The following is a 25,068-nucleotide window of genomic DNA, read 5'->3' on the forward strand; positions in this document are numbered from 1 at the left end:
GCATGTAAGACCTGTTGAATTCTGGGATTTTAGCAGTCATTTTGCATTTTTCAAGTGATGCTATGAAAGCTTCCCTTTATGGAATGCGTCCATTGAGAATATTGTTCTAAAAGAGAGAGCAGAACTGAGAATCAATATAAAATCAAAGGAATATGCTATAGATTTTAAATTTGAATGATAGCCATGGGAATTTTTAAAGGAAACCATAAATGTCACTTCTGAAAATAGCGCTGCAGTGTGCTAGATTGTAGCCAATGCGTTTAGGATTGTCAGAAATTCCAGAGGGGTCGCTCTACTAGTCTGTTGTAGCAAAATCTACAAAGACTTACACATTTGTGGCATAAGCTTTTGTGGACCAGAGCCCAGTTCATCAGATGTATAAAATGACCATCTAAGAGACAAACTAGAAGGTACATATACAGCGTAATCCTGTGCCCACTCAATGACATCTATTTATGTCAGTTTGTTTAGTGAAATAGCAGGGGTATGTGTGTGTGTAAGAGAGAGAAGTAGAGAGAGAAAGGATTATGATTGGGACCACAGTGCACTGACTGGAGTTATCTAATCCTTTCACCCCATCTCAGAGTCTGGACCCTGAAGCTGCTATTTGCCCTGGAGGAAAGCTGTGTTAGCACCAAGAGGAGGTGGGGCGTATTAGGACTGTGCTATGGGGGGAAGAGCTAAAGTACTCAGCCTGCTGTCTCTGCTTGCCACAATGCTCCTCTTCTGGTTTTTGAGTTACCATCTTTAATTACAGATTTGTGTCTGTATATTCTTGTTCATAGAATCTGACCTGTTTGACTTTTGTAAATGAAAAAAAAAATGATTTTTTTAGCAGATCACTTAATTCTTGATGGTGTCACTGATGTTTTTTTGGTCCCATGATGATGTTGCTCTCAACTAAAACTTCTCTAATGCCTTATAACAGATCTAAAGCCCATCCAAAAGATTATTCTTCCCTCTCGCAGGCCATGGGTGGTAGTCCTGTTCCTGCTTACAGCCACACCATCTCCATCCTCAAACAACAATGAACCACCTTAACAGTATGCAACAAACTCCAGTGCCAACTCGGTTTCCATATTTACTTCATTTGAGCTTATATTATTTTTAATTTTGTATTCTCTTGTGCCACATTTTTGACCTCACTTGTAAACACAAAAGCAAACAATGTGTTTTTTCTCTGTGGTCTTAGGGTGAGCTCTGATCAATGAAAGCTTATGTCGCAACACATTTGTTAGTCTTCCAGGTGCCATAGGACTCTTTGCTGTTTAGTTATGTGATTATAACACTAAGGGATTTGCACAATCACTGCAACATTTTGTTTTTGTTTTTGTCTTCTCCTTTTGGTACACTAGAACTATAGAATGCTCATCACCTGCCTAATTCATTGCACAAGGTCTCTTGCTTTTAGAGTTGTCACTCATCATGGCTTTTTTGTTTGTTTTAAAGTTTCTAATTATTTTAAACAATTTCTAACTAGTCTACTCAGTTTCTGCCAGGCTTAATTGCATTTTAGTAGCTTTTTTTTTGGTTAAATTTCTAATGGGTATTTTTTGTTGGGGGTGTTGCCCTTTAGCCTTTTTGTTCCCATTTTAAATAGTTGTTTATTTGCACTAATTTGCAATTCACTTACCAGTTGTTAATTTACTAAATACACGTGTGGACTCTTAAGGGACCTGGTTTTCAGATTTATACATTTGCAGTCTCACTTTTATTAAGTAATGGTATAAAAGTTTTAGGAAAAGTAAAGCCCTGCCATATTCATGTTTTTAAGTAGCAGATTTTAAAACTTATTTTAAAAAATTGTATGGATCTTCCACACATACTTATTTCTAATGCAAACATTTCATAACTTTTTAACAATTTAAACAAATAACTTTACATATTTGCATGCCATATTGGACTGTGTTCTTGCTGTAAAAGATAAAAATGGCCCAGTATGGCCCAGAAGAAAATGTTTCCTGGAGATCTCTTCTTCATGTGTCCAAAGGGCTTCAGTGCACAAAAAGTAATGTTTGATAGCACAATTTACAGCACGACAATAATGTAGCAGCCAAAATGGTAAACAATGAAATATGTAATTAGTGTGCACAGTTTATAACATTGCATACATTGTATGTGTAAATCTACTTTTAATACAATGCACTGATATTTTTTTAAAAGATCACTTTTTAAATGTAGTATGACATTGAAATGTTGAGCAGAATACATGGATTTGTCATTTAATTTTGATGTAAAAGATTCCGTATCAACACCAATAAACATGCTTCCTAATACTGAATTCACGTTTTTCTTACAATATAAAATTAATTTAGAAATAATATTGTATTTATATGGTTCATATTCTTGCAATCAGGCCTGGTTTGAATATCGAGTAGATATCTGGTTATGGTGCATTTTAATTATGAAGAATATTGGACTTCTCCCCTTGAAAACATTTTTAAAGCACCTGCCTTTAAATTAAGCAACATTGCTCATATTCCTAACGAATACAAACATTTTATATGTTTGAGTGTAAAATCAAGAGCTTGTGCATGAATAGTATTTCCCCCCGTAAACATCATGGTTTGAATCCAGAGTATTCCTTCTGCAAACCGAAAGCCTCTTTTGACTATTGGGAGGGATTGAGATCTAGCTGAGGCTCCTTCTGGAAGAAGTGGGGGAGTGCAGTGGTTGCCAGTTCCCCATGCAGCCTCCTATGCCAGTTCCCATATTCTAGAAGATCCCCCAACTTTCCAAAACAGTTTTACAGGGGGCTACAAAGGGAAGGAGAAAACTGTAAAAGAACCTCTTATCTCTTCCTTGAGCAGAATTCTGCTCATGGGAACTCTGGATCCAACCTTACGTTGAGTTAAAAGGTTGAAAAACAATGTCTTCTACTTGCAAGTACATTTTCTCTGTCATCAATACATAGATGTCAACTACATTTTCTCTGTCATCCTTTTGAGTGGAGATTTATGTCATTAAGAATACTGGGGGAAAGTGAACTAGTTTATCTTCTCTGTTTTCAGGTTGTAAATCCATGGCAAAAAAATTGATGCTTTAATAGATGGGATGTCATTGTGTGACCTTATAGATACTTGTGGTATTGAACGAGGAGATAAATTGCCAATAATGTTTGTGAACCTTACAGACTGTAATCTGGAGAGCTACTATGGATTTTTCAAAGACCTGTATACACTCACCAAGACTTCACTTTATTCCTTCTTGGAACGGCACGCCCACTTGCTGTATCACAAACTGCTTTTGAAACTCCTCCATTCCAAAAGCTATTTGCCATGTAGCATGAAGGGAGGGCTGTTTGAGCAACACAGGTCCAGTAGGCATGCAGTTCTCTGGATTATAGCCTATGGACTGAAATTGTATATTCAGCTGAGAGGGGAATATACATATCACATTTTTACATTTCTATTCCAAAAAGTTGTTAGTTAAAAGTTTACTGTGAAAAGACACTTGATGTTTTGTGAAGAGTTGTATGATTAGAATATCTTATTTTGAGGTTGGTTTTACACCCAATTTAAGCTATTCTTATAGTAAATATAATAAACATCTGGAGGTTTTTAAACACATTTTCAAGGGTGCTTGAGATAAATAGGATTACGTTTTAATTATTTTATTTTGCACTAAGAAGGAACAAACATACAATATTTACGATGTGTTTATATGTGCTGTGCCTAAATCTGTCAGTTGATCAGAAGAAACAGTGTTCAGTGTTCTCATTTTCAAAGATACCTAAAAACTAAGGACTTTGTGAATGAGTATAGTATGTTTGAAAAAAATAATGGCTATTATTTAAAACATGGTGACTCATTTTTGTGGACAGTTTTCTAATCCATATGATTTATGGAGCACATCTCCAAACCAAAGCCACTACTAGAAAGGTGTACAGTAAAAACATTGCTTTGACACATAATTCATGCAAGTTGTTTTTACAGTATAACAACAGATTATTTTTCCTAGATGGCAGACCTGCATGAGGTACTCATTCTTTTAAGCCAGCCGTGAGCTATAGAATTCCTCAAGACCCACACATTTTAAAACCCCCACCTGTCCTCGCAAGAGAAATCTTGCTTTGCTTCCCAGTCCAAATACGTTTATGTGAAAATAGGCCCCATTGATTTTAACAAGGTTTATTTTCAGGTAAGTGTGTTTAGAACTGGGATGTAGAGAAAGCTGGGGCTAGAAGTGTTCCTGTCAGGAGTCTCTTTGCTATCTCCCTTCTCAGATTCCCACCCACCCCCTCATATTAATTATAAAAGAAGATTTTCTTTCCTTTTTAGTATTTCATGCATTTAGTTCTTTGTTTTCCCCCTCCTCTTTTTTTCAAAGTTTAAAGAGAATGAGGGTTGTTTTTCATTTTGCATGTGAAGATGTCTTCTAGCCATAGTATGGACAGGGAATGGCAAGATGTCATGTAAACAAGCAAATCCATCCTTAGAAGGAGGTGTGTGGATTGTCTACTCCAGTCCCTTGCAGGCACTGGGGTCCTTACATTTCTGTCATCCCTAATGAATGCTCATATACTGAAATTAAGTTTTCACTTAATTTAAAACAAGCATACAAGCAGGGGAGGTAGTTCCACAGCATTTCTTTGCAACTTGTTGCATAGCTACAGGAAATTATTTTTGGAGTAAATATTACTTTGGCATTTTGATTTCAAGCGTCATATGTGGAGATGGCAGAGTTGTTATAAAGTTCTTTATATTTTTAAGAGGCATAAAAGGTTTTGAGAAGTTGTCACACAGAGGAGGGCCAGGATCTCTTTTCAATCCTCCCAGAGTGCAGGACATGGAATAACGGGCTCAAGTTACAGGAAGCCAGATTCCGGCTGGACATCAGGAAAAACTTTCTGACCTAGAGCAGTACAACAATGGAACCAGTTACCTAGGGATGTTGTGGGCTCTCCCACACTAGAGGCATTCAAGAGGCAGCTGGACAACCATCTGTCAGGGATGCTTTAGGGTGGATTCCTGCATTGAGCAGGGGGTTGGACTCGATGGCCTTATAGGTCCCTTCCAACTCTACTATTCTATGATTCTATAAATACATGCTGCCCTCTGCAGATACCACATTTGCAAAGAGATTTCTCTAAGGGGGTGGGGTGGGAGTTCTGAACCAGTGGAATATATATATCACACCATTTGGTAATGATCTAGTAAAATGGAACATTTGAATTCATTGCACTTCTAGCTGTTTTTAGGGATCAGGTTTAATCATGTATTATTTTCTACTGATAGTAAACGGTTGAGTGTTGTTGCCCTTGCAAAGCTGTTGTTTTCACTTAAAGATTCAGGACCCATTTATGATGATGATTATTAGACTTGAAATCTATGCGGCTCCTGGCATATAAGGTCAGAGGCTAACCCCAGAGTGCTAATAGCTGAGATTAGAGTGCCCTCTGCTGGCTGCAGAGAATGAGTACCCCATCAAGGACACCCATCAAGTCAATATCCAGAAGTAATGTTATGGTAAGACCTAGTTTCCCCTTTCATCCATCCAGAATTTGAGGTAATGGGAGTGAACATTTCTGCATGATTTATTAGTCAAAATGGTCAAACCTGTAATTGTTTCCTGTCTGTTACTAGTGGAAGCGGGAGCAAGAATTTGACCTGCAGCTACTTGAAAGAGCAGTCCGCACAGACCAAAAAGAGGAAAACAACTGGTTAAAAATTGAGCCTGTATCATTGACAGAAGCAGACCTAGAACCTCAAGATTATAATTTGGATATTAGCAAAGAGGTAAGGCTAGTTGTCAGTTTGTTTTTTGTATTATATGTTAAATGCTCCATCGCTGTTTTCCAAATTATAGCCACTAGGTTTTTTCCTCTGTTGGTTTGTTTTCTTTAATATAAGTAAGCAACGAGTTCACCAAATTAGAAAAGAAAATAACTGAAGAGGGAGGATTTTTTAGGAATATTGAGACGTATTATGGGTGGATCCAGGGGGCTGTATATCTGTGGCCAAATCCCCCACAATAGCTGCAAGTCAGTTATATGCAGTAGCCACAGATTCGCAGCCACCGTGGGGTTTTCCTGCAAAGCTTTGCTTACCCCGACTTTTTTGGTGGGAGCAAGGTCAGTATGACTCTTCCGCCATCAGGCCTCGCTCCGGGGCTGATGTGGGGGGCAGTCCTGATGGAAGGTGACCAGTGATTGGTCGCTGGAAGCCAGGAAGAGGGCAGGGGTGGTTCTGGTACCTGGGTGACCACCGAAAACCCCATGCTCCCTCCTTGGCATCGGGGTTTGGGGGGGGAAGATGGTGCCAACTCGGCGCCATGAAGACAGCCCCCAGATGTTGGCACATGCCTCTTCTCACCACAGTTGCTCCCCCAGTCTTCCAAGGAAAGAGGGTCAGGGGAATCCCCACAAATTGGGTGGAGGTGACTTCTGTAAGTGGAGCTCTGTTCACAGAAGGTGCTTCTGTCCTATTTGGGGGGGGGATTCCCCCATTCCTCTTTCATCACAGTCCATCCCATTCAGTAGAATCCCCTCACCTTCTGTGTAGCATTTTGGGCAGGCTGGACGGCTGTCACAGGTAGGAGGGGTTAGGACATCTGCTCTCACCCCAGTTGAAAGTTCCAAAACCTGGATCCAACCCCATGTTTTTAGAGAAAAGAAAATACTGATGTGTATGCATCCTTGACCCTAACGGGATTAACATTACTAAAATGTTAAAGCACTGTACCTAAAATAGAACAAACCAGGTAATAAACGACCACAGGAGTCCTATCCACCACAGAATCAAAAATTATACAATATCAAGGTCTCGCTGTGTTCTCCAAAAAAAGATAATGCTTTGTTTCACAACAGGTAGGCTATATGATACAATGGGGCGGGTGACTTCTGTTTTCTAAATATGTATTTGAAAAGCTGTAGAGCCATCTGGTGGCCCAAAGGAAGAATGTTATATTTTCACTGAAAGATGAAGAAACAGGAAAGAAATTCTGCTAAATGCAATGGCAGATTTCTTAAAAGCAATTACATCCCTAAATAACTTTACAAATGCTAACTCGTTTAATTAAAGGATCTATATTAAAAAACAATTGACACTGAGATTGCATTCAAGACTGAGGTTTAAACACTGAAGTTCTGTTGCAAAGGGACGTTTTCTTGATAACTAGGGAAGGAGTAGAAGATGGAAAACCCTTTCCACTTCACAGTGCCTTCTCACAGCCTATTGTGTTTTGAAACACACCTAAGCATCTCCTTAGCTCATTAAAGCCACCTTCTCATCCATGCTGTCTTCCTTTAATTGTAACAGGATAAAATGGTGTTTCAGCAAAGACAGCACTAGTATTGTTCATACAGCCCTTAGGAAACTTGCATGCCTTTGGGTAGATTGAGGGAATAAAGAAACACCTGTATTGGAATGTATTCAGTCTCAATGAGTTTTCATTTTAATTCATTGTATGATGTACACAATGTGGTAATAGCCATTGAAAAGGTAAGACCAGTTAGTGTTTGTACTAAATCCAGCATTTCTAACTTCCTTGTAATTTGCAGCACCAGTATTACATTGGAATTGATCAGTTTGTTTTTTACCAAAACATTTTCTGAAAAGGCTGAAGAACATTCAGAAATTTTGATCCACAAATATATTTTGTTACAAGTCTCATGTGAGACTTACAGTAGGGGAATGAATGGCTTGTTTTGCCCTTCTTTTTTTCTCTTCCTGTAGATATGAGGGGCTGGGTTAATTAATATCCTACATTAACCATTTATTATAAACCCTCCACAGTTGTCAAAACCTGAAAAAGTTGCAATTCCAGAACGTTATGTTGAGTTGGAGCCTGAAGAACCTCTCACTCCAGAAGAATTAGCAGAAAGACACCGTAAGGCAGAAAAAATAAAGAATATTCTTACCAGGTCAAGGTCAGATTCATATACATATTTTACACCAGTTTGTTTTTAACATTTGAAATGGGGTGGGGGAGACAGCCCTCCTCCTTGATAGCCTCCTGCCTGACTTCCTTTGGCAGGGGCTCATGGAGAAGTACCCCTGAGGGACCAGGCAGGTACATATGGGAGGAGGCGTTTCTTCAGATAGCCTGGCCCCAAGCCGTTTAGGGCTTTAAACAATTGATGCCAGTCTTTGATGTTAGAAATTCCCTATTTTAGTGCAATGTATGTATTTTATCAATTTTGTATATTCATTTTGTTTGGAATTGCTGTGTTTTGTTGTTTTATTGTAAATCACCTTGACCATTCATTGAGTCAAGGTGATTTACAATTTAGAAATAAATACATTTTTAAAACCAGCTTTATATCCTGCTGCATGGTTTCACAGAGCCCTCATGCCTTAAATTCCATGAAGCGAGAGGTGCTAGTTTATATACCTGTACTTTTTCACTGGGCTCAAGCATATATTCAGGATAAAGCTGAACCACTGAATATAAAAGTGGGACGGTTTCCGCTCATGTCTGTACTGCAGTTGCTAATAACCATGGGCTGGTTCTTCCGACAAAAGAACGATAGATCATGTTTCCTTCGTAGAGCTAGCCAATATTTTTACCAACTTGAAAAAAGCCCCCAGTAAAAAGTTTAAACATAATTCAAAGACTGTACTCAATCTACTGTTGAATTCTCAGCTTCATCATTGTGTAGCATGATCCTTAAGTCTTTCCCACTCTGGACCATGGGTGCGTGGGCAGGGGGAAGAGGTCTGTGTGTGTGTGTATGTATATGCATAAAGCATGTGCTTGAAGTTAATGGGTTTTTTTGCCCCCCCCCCAATTTTTCCTCTAGTATGCACAACCTACAGACTCCAGCTCAGGACAAACACAACGCTGCTGATTTAGATTCACAGTTACAAGAGCAAGAACGCATCATTACCATATCATACGCACTGGCTTCTGAAGCCTCTCAGCGGAGCAAGGAGGTGGCAGGTATTGCTCAGTTATTTATAAAGCAATGGTGGTGACAATATGTTCTCTTAACCCTGCTGCTACAGACTTCTACAATTCTATGTTCTTTCTGGACTGATGTGCATACCAGGGACGACACTAAGACTGTATCTGGTTTGGTTTGGGGGTTTTGCGTGTACACAGACAAGTGCTGTTTAGATACAACTCCATTGTAGACCTAAGCCACGGGATTTGAACTGTGCGCTCACCCACATCAAATACATTCAGTGCTCGGCATAGTGTCTTCCTAACATGGAGCAGTTCACAAGTGGTAAAATACTATCACATGCCACACCATAATTGCTCTATAGCCATTCCATACCTGCTTAAGTAGGAACATAGGATTGCTACCATCATATATAAAGTTTTAATAAACAATTGTACTGGCTCAAATTTAGGATTGAAATGCAAATATCAAAATGTTCGGGACCCACTTTGAAATAGCTTGGAAATACTGTAAAAATGTGGATAGGAATCTGAAAATGGGAAATCATTTATTCAGCAATATGTCAAAGTAGTCACTAAGTGTACTGCCATGCTGGCAGGCTCTCTCCGAAGACAGTACTTTGTGCAGCGTAAGGGCACTTCCCCTACGTTTGCATGCAGCGGTGGAGCCTCCAACAGTGTTGAGTGGCTTGTTATTCGAGCAGCAAAACTCCATTTCTGTTTCCCATTCCCTGCAAATCTGTGTTTTACTGTTACATAGTTCTACATCTTCCCATCTGTTTTTCTGTTCATATATGCAGGATGTTCAAACAAAATGCTGGTTAACTCATAAAAAATAAAATACTGAAATTTGAATGATTTGTAGTACTTTCCCAAGTTTTAAAATGCATGATTGGCTTTGACTTTGCAGATCCATCTTAAATTTTTAGAGACCTTTGTCTCTCGGGCGTCTAGTGTGGTAAAAAGCAAAACTTTTATATTTGCACAGTGTGTATGACACTGACAGTACTGACAGAAACAGCAGATGAAGATGTTTTGGTAAATTATACTTCCCTTGTATCTTACTGCTTTAGTGCATTACTAATATAGCACAGTGTTTTCAGTTTATATGGCAGGGCTAGTATTGACTACGGGCTATTATTTATTTAAATTTATTTTTAGGCTGCCTTTAGGTGTAAAACCATCTCAAGGTGGCATACAAGACCAAAACCATACAAAACAGATACAATAAAATAAAATCACTACACATTCATTAAAAGTTCAGTTTTTTAAAAACAACGGGGTGTCCTGATTTTTTTAAAAAAATCAAAACCTGAAATTGCCTAGAACCAGCAGCCCAAGAATTTATGGAAAGGCCAGTGAAAACATGTGGGTCTTCAGAGCTTTCCTGAAGACCTGCAAAGAACTGCGGTAATGAACCCTGCCCTAGTGGATGCTGATCCCAGAAGTGTGGGGCTACCACCACCCTCTCCCTTGTACTTACCAGCCTAACTGCCCTTGGTAGTGGGCAAGTGAGTAGGGGCCTCTTCTGATGACATCAGAGTATGGGCAGGCTGGTTCAGTAAATGGTGGCCTTCAAGTAACTTGAGGTACCCAAGTGATTGACTATTTATTTATTTATTTTTCAATTTCCTCTGTTCAAGAGAGATAGCAACAATTTTGAATCCCAACACAATAAAATCACCAAAATATAATTGTAGTAATTATAGTTTTATTTAGTAGTAACAGTAAATACTGAGTGACTGGCCAGTTTAATCCTGCTTTATCATAACCATTAAAAGACAATAAAAAGGAAGAAGCCAGCACTTCAGGAAAAACTCAGGTTCAGACTTTGATGTACTTCTAGGGACTGAGGGTTCCACAATTGCCTAAGTGTTTTGTCATTATTGCAGCAAATGAAAGTGAGTTTCCTTTCTTAGTAACATGTTGGTATATGTGTTTTAAGTTAACTTCAAATTAATAGAGAGTCAAGCGAGAGATCCCAGTGGCAGGGGTGTGCAGTGTGCCTTAACAAGTGGGGTAGGCCTTCTAAAATTATTCAGGTTGTAGCACTTAGCTTTTGGGGGTCAAAACATGACTTATACTTGCACCAAATCTGTATGCTGCTTAAGTGCATACTGTACTAAAAGTTTTAGTCTCACTGGTGCCTAGCCCTGTAGACAAGCCTATCCGTGCGTGTCTGTGTGTGAGAGAGAGAGAAATCATGGTGCCTAATTCCTTTGTATGATCCCTTCTAGCTCCGCAATTGACCTACCCATCTAAAGCACCCTCACCTTCTGTACCTCAGCCACCCCCCTTAAGCAATGGATTTCACTACACATTTGTCTAAACACCTTGAAAGTAAGAACTAACTGCTCTTGGCTGCCTATTTTGCTATTAATTGTATGTGTTAACATTGTTCGAAGCTAACTATATGTAAGTCTAAAATTAATCCTAATTAGTGCATGCAAACTTTAGTGATCTAAAAGATTTTTGTCTCCAACAATTAAAAAGAAAATGCATATGAGCTTATGAGTGTTCAGGAATTGTGAGAGTTTGTAACGTTATTTTATTGCCCCATTGCTATGATGTAAAGTTTAAAGTGAAATGTTTAGATATGACTTTTCAGTAGTAGCCTACTGAAGATTATACCTAGAAATAATGCAGATAATATATGCAAAGTAACACAAATGATGTCCTCTTATGTAAACAGGAAAAATAAGAACTATTGGAAACAACTACCGTTGGTCTGCATTCTGTTGAGCTGGAGCAGAAAAACAAACCCCTTCATATGTCTTTATAAAATTATAGATTGGCTGAAGGCAGATGAAAATTGGCTGCATTTTTCCTGTCATTTTCCTGCCCTATTAATTTCCCAGTTTTCCACATGAGCAATGTTTGTCATGATTTGAACAATATTTGTCTGCTCCACTTATAGTAGTCATAATTATTATATAAGAGCAAATATTGCTACACTATCCTTTTTGTATTTGCACCTCTTCTACTGTGGTACGGTTAAGCCTTAGTATATGTCTCCTCTTCGACACCACTAGCATCTTATAATTTTAACTTTTTGTTCTTTGTTGGGGTCTAATTGTGAATGTCTGCATATTGATAAGAATGAGTATGAGAAGTTTGTCTAGACATGTAAAAAAGAACCTTGTGTCATGAGTACTTTGGTTTTGATTTTGGAGCTCATCATTGCTAAAACAAAGGAAATCACCTGAAGAAAACATTAACATGGGCCCTGAAGGCACTGTTCACTTAGACCAGTGGTAGCCAACTTATTCAGCATTGGGGTTCAACCCCCAGACATACCACATTTCCTTCTGAACATCTTAGCCAGGCAAAATCAAACCACAAAGGCTGAAGAACCTGACAGGTGTAACAGCCATTAAGAAATGCGATTGCCCCAGAGGCCTTTACACCATCACAAAGTTCTCTGGAGTGGCCTCTCATTTCCCAGTAGGAGGGGTTGCCTGCAAGGTAAGGAACAAGTACATTTACAGTACTATTCAAGTACATTCAAGTAAATAGTTTCCTTTTAAATATATTGTCAAAAGAAAATGAACTTTACTTTGAGAGAAAGGGTGCAAATACAGAGAAGGCCCTCTACCTAGTTCCTATACAATGAGTATTCCCTCACAAAGGAACCCAGAGAAAAGCCTCTTCTGAAGGGGCAGTGCTCTTAAGATAAAACAGGGATGTCCTCTGGCATAATTATATGATTTAAGTATCCAAAACAAGGTTCCAACTTCATTAAGAATATCCCCTTTCTTTGTTCCCAGATACAAAGAAACTTTACCTTAGAAGTGAAAATGCACAGTTATTTTGGGTAAGAAAAATCACTACATGTTGATTTTTCTTGCATTCTCCTTTGACTAAACATCTTTATGGAGTATTCCTACATAGTCACCTTTAGAATTAACCATGTTTTGAAGAAACTAAGCGCTTATTCTTACAATGTGTATAACCCATGGCAGGAAAAAAGCTAAAGCTGAGCTGAATTCTGAACATGCAGAGGACTTCTCAGCACTACCTGGCCCTGGGAGGTTCAGCATAGGCTGACTTAAAGCCATTATTACCACAGCGTGAGACACTGATGCAAATGGAATTTCGGGGGGGGGGGGGGGAGTCCATATGATGATTTTTCTTCTTCAAAAATGCTAATATGCACCCTCTCTGAGTTTCTATTATGCTGTCAAAAAGAGTAGGAGTAAAAGTAATTTCAAAGTATATTGTAAGGCCTATATAAGGCACTTGTACGACCTTTCTGTGGCATCAAGTGTTTGTGGATCAACACTTTAAAATATGCACTTACCCTGGGTTAGATCTGGATCCTTCATTCCACCAACAGAAGGACACTGCTTGCAGAACAGGACTTCTACATTTGGGGGACCCTCCAGAGCAGATTTGGATGGTGCATGAGGGGCTGCAGGAGAAGAGAGGATGTGGAAGTCCAATTCTGCCAGCAGTATCCTTCTGCTGGCAGAATGAAGGATCTGGTTCCAAGATCCTTTACTAGGCTAGTGAAAGAATCCATGCCTTCTTGAATGCATCTACTAACAGTGTATAAACAATATCTAACTGCATTATGTTTCTCTTCTTACTAGCCAAAGCAGTAACTGAACGCTGATACACCAGTAACAATCACCTGATGGACAACTGCAGCAACGAGGAAGAGAGTTTCCTACATTCGCTTTCTCTCACACTTATTCTTATTTGAACACACTTATTTGAACAAACTAAATAACTACACAGATATTTTTTGTACAAAAAAAGTGAGAACAATTCTGTTTATCGATGTCTTTTTTATACAAACAGCACTTTGCATATACCATGTAAATATTGACACTGGCCACAACCCACCACACAGTCAAAAGCATTCAAGTCCTGTTTATATTGGTTTTAAGGCTATAATGTGCTGGACTGTAAGCCAATGTATTTTTAGAAACACAATATATATTAGATTTGTTTTTAAAAAACAAAACAAAATAAGGGCTGTGTTCATTTAAAAGACCAGATGCATGCTGTAAGGACAGTTTTTTTGCTTTTAAAAAAGGAAGATCTTTTGGAAGCACATAGTAGCATTTAGGTAGGAGTAACAAGATCTTTTTCTATTTTTTCAGAATTGATAATGCCTTTGTGGCCCCTGATTAACTATCAAGTGGTATTTTATTAAAGTATTCAAAATTTCAATGGTTTTGCAATCTCATGCAAACACCAAAAGCAGATGCAAGATATGCAAAGGATACCCTTTTAATAAGTAAATTGTACAGTTTCCTAGTATTGGCAATAGTCCCCTATCCTATTGCATAACCTAATACTGTACAGTTCTGTTTTTAAAACCAATTTTTAAAATGTAACTTTGGGTCTGGGCAGTGAAATACTTAGGGTGAGATCCAGTCCCTATCCCATTGCAGGTACAGTGCCTATGTAACACAGAGCATTTCAATAGAGATCAATAGAAACTTGATTCTCCCGCCCTTCACTTTAGAGCACAGTTCTGGCATGCACAAGCAACAGGTCATGATGTGAAATGAAAGGTCTGGCACACACCTCTTACCTCCACCTTTCTTTCCCTCTTGCCTCAATTTGAATTACTCAAGCGCCTCTAAGTTTGAGTAACATTTATCACACAAAGCAGGGAAGGCATGAGCTATGCACAAGATCTCCATTTCCTTGTAATGGCCTCTTGCACTGCCTAATGACCTATGTGCACACCGAAGAGGAGAAGAGAGCAAACCAATATCTGTTGAGCCCTCTGCATGTAGGTACTTCATGCAAGGTAGAACTGGATCATCGATTTTAAATAGAAATATATAAAATGAGCAATACAACTATTAATAGAATGTATCATTTTACTAGTAAAGATCTATATTCTTTATAATCAATGTTTTCAGCAGCAAAAAAGCAACAACAAAAAAAGATTTACTGTCAGGCATTTATAATTTAGTATATTAATTCAGCTAATGCCCTCAGTACAATACAATACAAGTACAGTATATTTTCTTGAGACCTGGGCAAAAGGCTGGCCAATGAACAAAAACAGCTAATGAACTGATTATGCTTTTTAACTTGAAAATCTGTGTGAATACTGAAAATGTGTGGTTTGCAAATATCCAATATACTGTTCATATTGGGTGAATTCAAAAGTGAATTCATGCATACTTGCAGTGCAGTGTGAATTTTTTTACAGCATTCCACTATAGTGCACTCCTTTTATATAGAACATATGATGGGGTACTGTAGTTCATTTGGAGTATTTTTGTAGAATTGATGATATAAGAGAGCTTTTCCCAATCTGGAGCTCTCCAGCTGTTTTGGACTACAAGTCCCGTCAATACAGCCAGCATGGCTAATAGTAAGGCATGATGGAGCTTGTAGTTCAAAACAGCTGGAAGGCACTATGTTGTGGAAGGCTGGTATAATAAGTTGCCTTAGGACTTGTCTATACATTACACTTTCTACCTGGAGCCCACTGTAAATAGTCCTGCCATTGTGAGGATAGTGTCCTTGCCACCCTTGGTTGCCACTGGAAACATCCAGTTGTGCTGTTGGCTAATGGAGATCCCCAAGCAATAGCAGATAACCACATGGTAAGCTGCCCTAGGTCTACAGGTGTGAACACTTTCCATGGACATATACATGGGCAGTTAGTTGCTACAATATTGAGCTAATTTATAAAAGCCTACAGGTACAGGAACGTCCCAATCTCTCCTTTGAGAAGAGAATTTTTAATGTGAACTATAGGAAATAGAGAACTTTGCATTCTCATAGATGAGATTGAGGAAGGCCCCATATAATGCATGAGGTTCCATTTATCCTTTCAATCATGCCCATTATTGGTATTAGCAACTGTTAGTGAGTTCTTGCAGCATAGGTGGAATGCACTATATGGATTAACTGGGCCAGTTCCCACAACATGACAGCCCATCATGGCTGTCTTGTTACCTGTGACAAGTCGTGATGTGTGCTAGTCATCCTTAAAAAATATGTAAGCCCTGGTCAGGGGTTCCCAGTGTAGCTTGTCGTGTTGTCCAAACCTGAGTTAAACAACCCTCACGTAACCCTAAAACTAGACCAGACCTTCAAACAACCTCTGCCAACACAACAAGCCATGGCAACCCCTGGGGCTCACAATATCCAAAATGTTGGACAGCACACACCACCCCAAGCGTTAATTAACATTGTGGGCTGTTCTATGAAAAATGAATTCAGAATGTTATTGCTGTTGGCTTTCCAAAAGAAGAGATGTAGAGCAACTGAGATAATAGTCAAAATCCAGAGAGCTATACACTCTACCTGGTGAAGCTTTGGATTTGGTTGTTTTTGAACTGCAGCTCCCTGTACTGCACGGCAACCTAATGTTGAAACTTTGGGATAGTTTCAAAATCTGCTTGTGATGCTGCTCTGTGGGAGGACAGCCATCAAATGAATAAAAGTCCTCCAAGAGCCTAGAAAAGCTCTCTGGATGGTAGCCCATACATGTTATTGGACCAGTCTCTCCAATATATGCAAGCCTGCTTCAGATGGAATGGAACAGAACAAATGTGACAAATTCAGATGTCCAGGAATTGGTGGGGAGTGTTAATTCTTTGAGAGATACACATGGTCTGAGGAAGAGTTGAAACTATATTATGAAACTAACAATGGGTCTGTGCTAAAGAACTACAGTCTTGTTTTGCAACTTTGTGCATATCACCTTGTGTATTCAGTCTGTGTACTTGAGGTAAAATGCACATTCCACAAGTGACAATGTAAATAGCTTTTCTTACATTTATCTGTTTGTAAGCAAAAAATATATCTGTGATTCATCATTGTGATCAGTATCTCTTGAAGTGATAACAAATCCACTCGAATTCAAGCCTGCTTTCCCACATCCTTTTGTTAGGGGTAGTTGAGAGATGGATTTAAGCACAACTACTTTGGCAGTTGAAGAGTTTCACAACCAGAAAAACTGTTTGATTTCTTCTCCATCCAGTAAGTTATTTAATTAAACAATAGACTCCACCTAACTTTCGTCTCTTATGAAAAAGTAACTGAAACTGTGTTTAAAATTATTAAATAAAAATTCTTATTCTATTTTGACTATACTTGGAAGTGATGCTTGAGAAATGTATTTAGAAAATGCAATCTATTTTTAACTAACTGAATACTGCCAGCATCAAGTATGTAACTTTTTGCCAAAATGAAATTATTTTATTTTTTGCCTTTATTAAAATGTTGAAATATTTTGCAAGAAAACATTAATTTAAATAAAATGTAACAGTTTGGGGATAATGTATATGTATATATAAACTATTAACATAACTCTGGATCTGCCTTTGATTTTCAACCATTGTTTGTCAAGTCTTTGTTCTATTTGGGTTTGGTCTGTGTTTTTTTGCTGCTGATATGTTGCTGTCACTGATTTAAATCCATAATGAACCAAGTGAGAGGTTTTACTCTTACTTAGGGTGCAATCCTATTATTCTGGCACTCAATGATTGTAAGCCTCCGAACTCAGAGGCTTACAATCATCCAATCCAGAACAGGAAGCACAGCGGAGGCAATCTTTGTCTCCTCATCCTCCTGCTCTGCATTTTCACTAGATGGGCTTTTTTACTCATATCCTGGCCTCTCCTTCCCTACCAAGTGAAGTGCTCCTTTCCTCCTCCTCCTCCGAGGTTGAGTTATCAACCACAGAGAGTAGACATGTTTTTTCCCCATGCCTACAATGGGGTTCTCAGCTCCGAGGCCAGACCGCTATCTCTGACCTTGGATCTGAGAATCTGAAATATCCTATAGACCCTCAAACTCTTTCTAAGAGATACAGGATTGCTCCCTTAAGTGAAATTTGTAGTTCTACATAAATTGTAGTTCATGCAGGTTGTTATGCTGCTTGGCAAATGTTTTCTGGCTCCACTAGTGCTGATTCCTTATCTGTGTCATAAATATTGTAGTGATTGATGATAATGTATCATCATAATATAACAAGCCTGTTTGGTACAGTAAATCAAGTTTGGACATAGAAGATCCAGTTCAAATTCAGTAGACAGTCATAAAGCTTTGCTGGGTAGTCTTAAATAAGTATGCTGTCCCACAGGCTGGTTGTGAAGATAAAAGTTTCTACTATAATCTACACTGAGCTTTCAAGAGTTTCATGGAATAACTTATGGGATCATTACATACACGTGTCTGAACATAACCCAAACTATATTTGTTCAACTATGATCCCTTCAGCTAATATTAGGCTTGGCTTCAAGTTGACAGGGATGTCCTATTCTGTAATTATTGTCTCTGTTCTTGGTCATAGTTGGTACTAAAAAAAATGATAAAAGCTGTATACATCCATAAGAATAACGATGATGCTCAACTCAAACTCCAGACTTCACTCAGAGTTTTCAATTCAGGCAGATGTTAGAAAGCTTGAAGAACATGATAAAATCCTAACGTCTGCCTGAAGCATAAATGCCATGAGGCCATGCACTAATCCCCCAATGGAATGGAATGGAACCATCAAAATACTGCGTCCCAATGCAGTCTATCCAGGATACCACAGTTCATGAGAGAATTAGCAGGGTCCTACTCCCCTGCCCTTCACACAGCATAGATCATCAGGCTGTTCAAGGCTGTTTCCATGTTAAAACTAGGCTCAAAACAGGTAGAAAAGAATCCAGTCCCCTCTAAGACTACTTGGCCACCGTCCTCTCTAGCACCTTGCCAAAAGAGGGCTATCTGCAACCAGCCAACAATTATGACACTCCATCAGGACCAAGAAAGCTTTTTAAAAGCCATCTCAAAAATGCCATCTTCAAGGTGGTTAGGACCATCTGGTAACTATTTTGTAACATTATGAAAAGCTTAATTTAGCCCAAGGTAGACAACAAACCCACAGAATGTCCGTATTAGCCCGCTAAATTCCCCAAAGTTTTAAACCACTTTGAGAGTGGAACATAGGAAACTGCCTTATACTGAATCAGACAATTGATCCATGTAACTCAATATTATGAACATTGACTGGCAGCAGCCCTCCAGCGTTTCTGGGAGTTTTGCCAGCCCTATCCAAAGATGCCAAGGACTGAACCTGGGACCTTCTGAATGCAAAGCATCTGCTCTCACTATTGAGCCATGGCCCATCCCCAGAAGTTTCCAGTACAGAAGCTTTCTGGTAGATGTTCAGTCTTCCCCATGCAGAGTTTCCCAATTTGCAGCTCTCATTAACCATCTCAAGCCTTTTAAAAAAAAAAAACCTGGGAGCTTTCAAATACCTAGGTAATTCAATCAGTGTACCTAGTTGCATGCTTAGGTTCAGACTAAGGTACACTGGTGCTGTCGCTATCAATAATAAAGTGCATGCCTCTTACACTTTGTGTTTGTTCAAACTCCCCATGCCCAGTATGACCAAGGACAGTATAACTTGTGGCTTTAATCACTGACATCTATAACACATGAGTTATCAGCTCTGCCTAACATGTATATCTGTCCTGAAAAGGAATTAGTGCAATGTATTAGTTACCAGTTTCAGACTAAACAGAAGTATTATCAGCTAATCCAGAAAGTATTTTTACTTTGCGTGGCTCCCACCAAGAGAGAGTGTGTGTGTGTGTTATATACAGGTCATAAATAGATGATAAACAGACTTCCATTGCAAATTATTTTGGTACACTTGAGAGTGAGCACAACTAAGACACAAACTTCTGAGATTAAGAAAGCATGCTTTTGAGGCTCCAGCGCCCCTTGATTTCTGTTTGTCTTTCTGTATTTTAAAGCATTTCCTAATGCAATGTATGTGAATTACATAGTTATAAGAAGTACAGAGAAGGCATGGAAATATGTGGTATGTTTTCACCTGGTAAACATTGCTGTTGGTTGGTTAGCTGCATTCAAAAGGCTAAGACTTTTATTGCCTACTAGCAAAAGCAACCTTTCTTCATAGTGAACAGTACAAAGGAAGAGCACAAAATGTACATACATCACAGTGACTGGAATTCTGTTTGAACAAGTGTATTGATTGGGTCTGACCTCTTTACACTTTTTTCTATTATTTGAAAAGGTGCATCTAAGTGTAGCTGAATTGAACCAACTGAGATGAACTTTCCATGAAAACTTCTTGAGATATTTCTTTTAGTTCAAAGCTTTGGAATTTTTAAAGGGCATTTTTAATATAGCCTGTTGAGGTATTCTGTACCAAAGCCACACTTTGAATGTTTTAAACTACAGGTAAGTCTGAGAAGGAGAAGAAGAAGGAATGAAGGTGTTGCAGAAGTAGGATAGCATAGAGAAGTGGAAGAAACCTTTTGACCTATAGAATAAATAAAAATGTCAAATAATGCTTTGAGAGAGAACTCTGTACTACCATGTGCCACATTAGCATGGAGCTGTGGAATCATGGAGTTTAGAAAGGTATCTGAAAAGTATAACCCAATCAATTCACCACATTGTGACAGGATCCACTATAGAATTTTTGGCATGTTTGTCAGGACTTCATTAAACAAAAGATTCCACATTGATAGAAAACTTTATTTGTGATGCATTTAAAGTGAGCCAGTGGGCTGCACCAAGCCTCAAGAATGCATGAACCAAGTCATAGATAGAAACAAGAGCATTTTAAAATTTCTGAGGAGAAATAATGAAACTCTTGCACTCCAATTTTAAGCAGTTTCAGTTAATAATAGCCCCCACATTTCAGCATACCAAAGACAAGAGGAACAAAAAAATCTTGTATGGAGAAATGGAAAGAAATGGGGATGCTCTTTTGTTAAAAAGAAAATGCAATCCTATACACACTCGCTTGGGAGTAAATCCCATTGAACTAATGGAAATAATCAAATTTCAAAAAGGTTACTGCAAGCTGGCTATAGAAGTCTAAACAAAGAATAAAATGAGTGACAAAATTGTTCTTACTTTGCAACCAGCTTCACTCAATTTTAATGCATCATACAAACAGAAACACAGACTAATTATTCTGGCCTTTGCCTTAGTAGTGTAATAAGATATATTTTTCAAAGGGTGTGCTTTAAAACAAGGGAAGCAAAACAACATTCCTAAAACCTTTGCTTGTGGACATAATCATGTTGTAAATTGGTTTTGTTCTAAATCTGAGCCATCTGTCTTATCTCAGGTACATTTTTCAACATGGGCCAACAACTGCATAAGGAACTGAACCACATACTCTTCAGATGCCATATGCAAAGATTTGAAGATTCAGGAGAAAGTCTGATAAAAAGTGGATTGAGTTTTCAAACCAAATATACCACCTGGCCTTTCCATGTTTCCTGAACACTTGGTTCCTACTTCACTTTCTCCTGTCAGTTCATAAGGACTCAAAGCAAATAATGATGCCAAGCTTTGATTATAAAACCTAGCAGTGGCATTGATTCTCTTTGTCTACCACATTTTATAGAGGCAGCATCTCTGCATAATTTAATCTCTTCTGGGGACTAGTAAATTCACAAGAGATTTCTATGAGCAGTCCTCCCTGACATGAGAACTAACATGTGCATACAATCTTTGATGTGAATTCCCCAACCATAGCCTTAGAAGGACCTGTGGCTTTGATGCTGCCCTAAAAATTGTGCTTTCTGAAATCAACTTTTGAGACTCCTTTCTTAGGAAATGTCGTATGAAGTTCGAGCACCTTGTAAGATCCTTCCTTTTGGGCCACAGAGGGTGTTTTCATAGTGAACTGTGGGAGAACTTGTTTTCCCTTGGCTATTGGAAGGCAGTTCCCCCTCCCCCTTTTGACTGACATGTTTTTCTTGTTGTGAGGATGCTGAGAAATGTAGGTGAACCTTGCCTGGGTTGTACCACTTCATACTAGTTGGCCTGGGGAGTATCACACAATCCTCTATACAAAAAAGTCCCACCCTGAACACAGAAAACTAGCACGGCAGGGGAAAAGCTAGACTACTACTGCTCTTCACCAAAACCACTGGTTTTCTATGAAGAGAAATGTATTTTTGCCAAGGAGTAACCAATCACATGTACTCCCACATAAAGCTGCATATTCATAAAATAAGCACAGCCATGGTTGGTTCAACCTTTCTAGTCCAGTATTCTATTCCCAGAGTGGCCAACCAGATGTTTACAAAAGTCCTCAAGCTGCTCACAAGCACAACTGCACCTTCCCATTTGTGTTCCTCAGCAACTGGGATTCAGAGGCATACTGGAGGTATCATTAGCTACTGACAGCCTCATCCTCCATGAAGCTTTCTTTAATCCTCTTTTAAAATCATTCAAACTGGTGGTCATCACTATAATTTGGGAGTAGTAGCAAATTCTGTAATTATATGCTATGTGAAGAAGCACTTCCTTTTGTCCTCAACCTCCCACCATTCAGCTTCACCCTTATGAGGGAGGGAAAGCATCTTCACTTTCTACACATCATGGATAATTTTATACACCTAAGTTTTTTCCCTATAACATAGTCCTGAATGATGTAACCTTTCCTTGTAGGGGAGTTACCGTTTTCTGCACCTTTTCCAGCTCTGCAGTATCTTATTTGAAATGTGGTTACTAAATAAACAAGTTTATTTCTTAGTTGGGAACTAGGCAGTATGTTCAAAGTTATATTCCAGAGGTTTGTCTATACATCTTCAAAGCCCTGCAGTGGCTGTGAATCAGCACTGCGTTGATCATACAACACACCCACCAATTCGCAGCCACCATGGGACTTTCCCCCAAAGCTGCAGTTATTGAAGCTGGCCTCAGAGCTGGAGCAGGAGGGCAAAGAAGCCAAAGAAGGAAATCTGTGAGGAACTCCTTCCAGCATCAAGGGAAGCCTTTCAGCCTATGGACACATTTGTCATTTCCAACATCCTACAACTCCAATGAAGCAACTAGATTAGGGCACTGGAATAGAAAGCTCTAAGGCCAACCATCCTTTCAACCTCCATCCCATGTCTTTCTCCCTTACCCACAATCTGAATCCTTTTAATTGTGGCATTAGCACTTCATGAAGCTAGTCTTAAATATGCTGAACATAATTTAAAACCTTGTTTGTCTAATAAATACATGTTTAATAGCACACATTGAGTTGTATCCAATTGTGTTATTCTGTCAACAGAAGGGAACCAGTGGCTGAACAGTTTTCCCTTTCTCCCCCAGAGCCTCCCCAAATCTGCTCCAGAAGGTTGGTCGTCCTGAGCTGTTTAGGGCCTTATAAAGCTTAAAGTGACTTGGTAGCAAACTGGCAGCCAACAAAGAGCTGTATCTATAGCATTACAACACAAACTTTGCTAGAAGTATGAATCTAAATGGGTGGGTGGTAAAGATAAACAGTCCTCATTCTCACAGACCTAACAACATTTAACATACAATCCTATGCAGGTTTATTTAGATGTAAGCCTCAATGAGACTTACTCCCTGGTAGGTGTGCTTAAGATTGCTACCCTAGTTATCCTACTCCAGTCTTCCCCAACCTAGTGCCCTCCAAATGTTTTAGACTTCAATTCACATCAGCCCCTGTTAGTATGGCCAATGGTCAAGAATTCTGAGAATTGGAGTCTAAAGTAACTGGAATGCACCAAGCTGGGGAAACGTGCCCTACTCTAATCCAACAGCTGTAGTTGGCACAGGAACACAGAAAGCAGAGTAGGGGAGAGAAATGAAACAAAGGTGAGAATAAAACACCCTTCACCTCCTGGATGGCAACTCCTGGACCCATCCCATTGTTTGTGGTTTGGTTACTTCTACTTTGCTATGTGGAAGCCTTTCTTTGCCTGATGTTTGGTCTGGGATTATTTGAAACCTTAATTATGTATAAAGTTATTTATTTGCCACATTTTTTAGGGCATAACCCTTCAAAAGGCAGTTCAGATCATAAAAATATAAAATACAATTTAAAACCAAAGTCATTGCATTGTTGAACAGCACTACTAATAATATTTTTAAAACACAGGCCTGGTAAAGGTAAAGTAATAAAAGAAAAACCACCAAAAAAATCAAATCATTCCAGATAGCTCAATTTTAGACCTAGAGCAATTAAATTCTCAAGAAAGCAATCCAAAATGAATTTGCTTTAAAATGTGTAGATAAGAAGCCATTAACACCTCAATAGATGGTGAGGTCCACAACCTTGGGGCCACTACCAGGAAAGTCCTGTCGCACATGTCTGACAACTGAATTGACCCTACATAGGAGCCCAGTCTCTGAGGCAGATGTTAATGAAGGTTTGGCTCTCAGACATTCTTTTTTCAGGTTGTACATAAGGGATTGCACCTGGAACAAAGAATAAACTGGATAAGTAGTACTAATCTGAAGATAAATGCCCTTTCTTTTGCCAAGTTCAATCCTTTTACTTCAGAGGTTTTGCAGAATGTACCTGATTTAATCCTGAACACAGGGGCATGGGGTATGAAAACCAAACAGTCCTTTAGTTTCAGCACTACACCAATTATGTTGTCTGCAGAACACTGGAAGGGCATGACTAACTATTTAGTTCTTTCTGATGTGAAATTATAGTTGTAGGCCCTAGCTCAAACTGTTATATAAAGATAACCACGATGAAGCGAACAGATGAAAGTGGGCTAGAGTACCAAGGAAAAATCTCTCCACACCATGTAACAAAACCAAACTGATATATAAAGATGTATACATTACACTTGTTAATGTATTGTTTAAAATATATTTTGATAAATCCTGCTAATGTAAATTACTTATTTATCACACGTTTAAACTACCCAATAATTGAATTGTTCCTTAAATGTAACTGCTTGGTCATACTGAAATGTATTTAGAGAAAACTGAAGCAACTTATACTACAATACTGAAGCTTTTCTTTTCAAGCAAGTTTAGGTACCTACTCTTCTTTCATCTCACTCTCCATTAAAGCTCATGAATACAATCTATTCCATTTACATTACTGAATGGACCCTACCCCTAACCCTACCCCCCACATCCACATCCCCAATGAATGGCTTCCCCGACAATTCCTTCTCCGGACCTTACCTTGAGGATGGGCTGTCTGTCATCTGTCTCTCCCCCCCCCCCTCACTCCTTTAACAGAAGTGCATCACAGCAGACAGCTCAGATTGTAATGCAGGGCATAGATCCTAACGTGCTGCCCCTTTTGGGACATGAGCAAGACTAAAGGAGTTCCAATTCTCACTTTTTAATAATTACATCATTCAAAAGCCAAATAGAACGTGGCTTTAAAAAATAAACCACACATAAAGACTTCAAGAATCATTTCACTAATCATTTTAACAAGCCTAAGAAAAGGTTCAATAGCCATAATGGAATAGGAGGGAGACAGAA

The 25,068-nt window shown here is 38.8% G+C and overlaps 1 protein-coding gene across 3 annotated transcripts in view; it reads left to right on the forward strand.

Annotated features, from left to right (window-relative positions):
• The window catches only part of PLEKHA7 (pleckstrin homology domain containing A7), a 188,556-nt gene extending 173,381 nt beyond the window's left edge, over nt 1–15,175 (forward strand). For 2 of the 3 annotated variants that reach the window (XM_063117219.1, XM_063117220.1), the window contains 5 exons: nt 5,586–5,738; nt 7,737–7,870; nt 8,744–8,883; nt 11,085–11,187; nt 13,440–15,175. In XM_063117219.1, coding sequence (XP_062973289.1) covers nt 5,586–5,738; nt 7,737–7,870; nt 8,744–8,883; nt 11,085–11,176 — 519 coding nt within the window. In that variant the 3' untranslated portion in view covers nt 11,177–11,187; nt 13,440–15,175. The remainder of the gene's footprint in view (nt 1–5,585; nt 5,739–7,736; nt 7,871–8,743; nt 8,884–11,084; nt 11,188–13,439) is intronic. The other variant, XM_063117221.1, reaches the window with a different exon arrangement.
• The last annotated feature ends 9,893 nt before the right edge of the window (nt 15,176–25,068 follow it).

The sequence above is a fragment of the Elgaria multicarinata genome, chromosome 2 (assembly GCF_023053635.1).
Source record: "Elgaria multicarinata webbii isolate HBS135686 ecotype San Diego chromosome 2, rElgMul1.1.pri, whole genome shotgun sequence".
Taxonomy (NCBI): Eukaryota; Metazoa; Chordata; class Lepidosauria; order Squamata; family Anguidae; genus Elgaria; species Elgaria multicarinata.